The 3,900-nt window shown below is 38.9% G+C and overlaps 1 protein-coding gene across 1 annotated transcript in view; it reads left to right on the forward strand.

Moving 5' to 3' along the window:
• Positions 1-1,468, forward strand: part of LOC101862313 (retina and anterior neural fold homeobox protein 2) — a gene marked incomplete in the record, with an annotated part of 9,268 nt that extends 7,800 nt beyond the window's left edge. Inside the window, 1 exon segment of the mRNA XM_013080382.2 lies at positions 315-1,468. Within this exon segment, the coding sequence (XP_012935836.1) occupies positions 315-464 (150 nt within the window).
• Positions 1,469-3,900: the final 2,432 nt, after the last annotated feature.

The following is a 3,900-nucleotide window of genomic DNA, read 5'->3' on the forward strand; positions in this document are numbered from 1 at the left end:
ATGTGTGTGTGTGTTGGGGTGGCTGGGTATTCTTGTGTATGCCTGTACAAAAAAGTCGTAATATTGTTAATAGTTTGTGCGTCTATGTCTAACGATGACTGTGTATCAAGCGTAGTTATATAATATAATATATGCGTATATGTGGGTACTTGGGAGCATAATTATTCTCATTTTCCTTCCCATTGTCCTTCTTCAGATTTAGCATTATTGTAATCAGTGTGTCCATAGTTCATAACAAGAAATTTAAATTCGACAAAACGTTTTAAAACTCATTATTGTAACTAAAAAATGTCATTTATCTTCTATTTTTACAGCCAACAGACCCGACATTGCCTGCTATGCATCGACATCTTCCCGCCATTTTGAACGTCCAGCATGCACTGCGGGCGGAAATGGTGAGGGCAATGCCATACCTGCATCCAGGAACCTCGTCTGCCAGCTCCCACTCCATGCCTGGTTCCTGAACTGTGGTTAGACGTGATGGCGTGTAGAGAGATATTCTTTCGCAGTGTAAATCCTCGACATGCATACTATGAAGGACCAACCGCTTAAAGGAAAAGGCAAAGTTTTGACATCTTCGGGAAAGACCGCAGATGATGATGACATATGTGAGACATTGTGGTGAAATCAGGCGCTGGTCAAAATCAAAGAAATCGGTGTTTTCCCTTCCATTTGATAATTTTCATAGATTGTTTTTGTTTTTAGACTCAACGCCTGTTAGGTCCTTTTAAAAACACATTTGTTGTCACCAAACGTTGGCGGCCATTTTCTCACTAAGTAAACCAATGAAACCAGGCAACTCCCACCTCCCCTAACCTCAAATATCTCGACTTCTATTTGAGATAGATAGGTATTTTGTTCACCGAAAGCAAGACAACTGAACAAGCTTTAAGATGATACCAATAACTCCACATGCCCAAAAATTTAGGTGCGCCTGATTCCACCGTGTCGTGACACATATTGAAATATTTCTTAAGGTGCGGGGTGTACACTTTTACTCGTATACAAAAGAGGAATTGGTACATATCATCTGCTTTTTTTTTACTTAGAAAACCTCAGAAATGTATGCACTAAACAACAGCCTATAATGTACATTCGGAAGGACAACTACGCAAAGAGTATAGACACCTTAATGTGGTGTTTGTCAGCGGCTGAAATCAGTTACGAGGTGACCGACAGATGAATAGTAAATGCATGTATGTGAAAGACATAATAGCTGCTTTACATTTATTTCTTTTTTGAAATTCTGCTGATTAGAATTTGTGTTGAATACAGAATAAAAATTCATTTTTGAGACGAACTTGTGCCATAAAAACTCTAGCTATACAAAGCATTTGCTTAGTCCTTTGTTAGACTTTCATGTCTGATATTATGTGGTACTATGCGAAGGCTAAAAAAATAGATTTTGACCAAAAGATCTAATCTTAAAGTGTTTGTTTGCATGAAAAATAACAAAATTCAAAGCCAAGTCGCATTGTTTTCGTACCTTATTTATAAAGTTTGCCATTGTTTGATGATAAATTTAGTCAATACTCTTGGTAGCTCCGGCGTCCCTAGTAACAGCTCCCGCAGTTTTGCGGTTAGACGCCCTGCTGTCGCACGCAGGAGACCAGAGTTCGATTCCCGAATGGGGCGAATTTTTATCGAGTGTCTCGGTCTTTCTGCCAGGATTTTGTATCCCTCTCAACCCAGTTGGTCCTGACAGGAAGTTCGCCTGCTAAATGATCTAAATTGTGTCGATGGTTGACTAAAAACACCTACATCGATGTTTTAAAAACTATCTGTAACTGCAATTTAAAAGGCACCACTCGGTAGTGACCACGTAGATATTCTGTATCCATTAGTTGCAAGAACTGTGCACCTTAAAAACTTTTGGCACTTTTATCAAAGTGCAACTTTAAAAATACTGCGTTGTGAATGGCGGTGTAATCATTGTTCCACCACATATGAAGATTACAAGGGGAAAAAGACTGGCAATGTCCAAAACCACAGTCCTTTGGTCTGAATCCCGATTATGCAACACAATAATAACATAAAAATATGAAAACTGGTCAAAAGAACATCTAAATTAAAAATGAATATTTCAGAGGCAGAAAAAAAAATCTTCATAAGAAAGAAAAAGGTGGTCGCTCTCGAGTCTCGAGCCGAACTACTGACCAAGGGTCAAGTCAGGGCACGTTACAGAATTTGAGCAATGATCTATGGGCATCAGTTCGACGGGTCATTTCAAGAAACCCGTATGTCACATTTTCCTAAAATTCAAGGGTTTTGTTTTGTTTTGGGTTTTGTTTTGGGTTTTGTTGTTGTTGTTGTTGTTGTTGTTGTTGTTGTTGTTGTTGCTGTTGTTGTTGTTGTTGTTTTTCGTGACCATGTCTTTCTTCGTCGAGGGCCGTCTGTAAATAACGTATTTACAATCCAATCCTCAAACCGGAAAGACATGTGACGTTGAAGATCTGCAGTCAAAGAAAAGCAAACTAATATTGTCGACTTGAGACAAACGTACGGGTCTCTTGAACAGAACTGACGAGTTTTTTAAGCGAAATATCTTGTCAATTTATTAGTGTTTCAGCGCTTAATTAGATGCTTGCGCTGTATGCTTCCCAGGAAGCCGAGGATGTTTCTGAGTATTCCATTGGGGAAATAATAACATAGTACATTTATAAATCGTATTGAACTTCTTGTCAAGCGGGCATATACGCTGTACAATCAATAAAGTTTTATTATTATTATTATTATTACTATTATTATTTATTTTTTTTATTTTTTTTAAATTATTATTATACTATTATTATTATTATTACAAAACACCGCATTATAATTAATCATTGTGACATCACCAGTTTTCCCCCGTGTAATCTTTAAATGATGACCAAGAATAAATAGGAAAAGAGTGCAAAAATTGGTAGGCTCTTTCATGCTGAGGATGAATGCACCACTGCGATTTCAACCGACACTGAACTTCATTGAGACCCACCAAAAGATGTCGAGACGGAATTTATCACAAAGATTGTGAATTTGAAAAAGTTTCAGCTTGCTCATTTCATATCAGATTTTGTTTGTCTTGTTTTTAGTTTGTTTAATGTTTCTTTTTGTGAGATGTACTTCAGTGACATATCACTGGCGTTTGTGTTGAGGCGGTTTGGGTGCTTCTCCATATCGCGCAAAAGATTGAAGGTGGGCGGTTGGCGGTTGGCGGTTGGCGGGTGCTCTGGTGTGGTTTGCTCCTTCTTTCCTATCAAACATCTATCGTCCTTATCTCCCTTCTTCTTTTTTATGTTTGCTACTCTCTTGTAACACCTCTAATCTTCTGGTGCTCATATGACCTTATGCAGTTGCGAGCGCCGTAAAACCTCTACTAAAACAAACAACAAACAAAAGATTGAAGTTGAATTCTCGCATGATGGGAGAGGGGGGGAGGGTTATCGAGTATCTCTGTCTATCTTCTGGGATATTGCATCCTCCATCTCGGGCAAGTTGGCCTTTATGATAGGCAGAGTCGAAGCCGCCGGTCCCTTAAACGATAAAAATTATCTACGTGTGTCGATTGTGATGTGAAACTGCGACATAATATGCTCTGCTGAGCAAAATACCATTTCGAAGGTTGGGCACTTGACCCACGCTAAGAGTAAAGAAGACAACAACAAAAAGCGGACAATCGATTTTTCATGGATCATAGATAGATGGTAATGTGTGTTACAGTTCTCTTAGATGATAATAATGCATCTCGAAGACAGCAAATGAACAGTAAAAGGTTCCTCAGAGAAAGAGGTAGTAAGTGTATGATTGTAAGTGTGAGTCTGTCAATGTGTGTGTGTGTTATGTACATGTATGTGGGTGTGTGCGTGTTTGTGTATGTGAGTGCCGAGTGTGTGTGTGTGTGTGTGTGTGCGTGCGTGCGTG

The sequence above is a fragment of the Aplysia californica genome, unplaced genomic scaffold (assembly GCF_000002075.1).
Source record: "Aplysia californica isolate F4 #8 unplaced genomic scaffold, AplCal3.0 scaffold00005, whole genome shotgun sequence".
NCBI lineage: Eukaryota > Metazoa > Mollusca > Gastropoda > Aplysiida > Aplysiidae > Aplysia > Aplysia californica.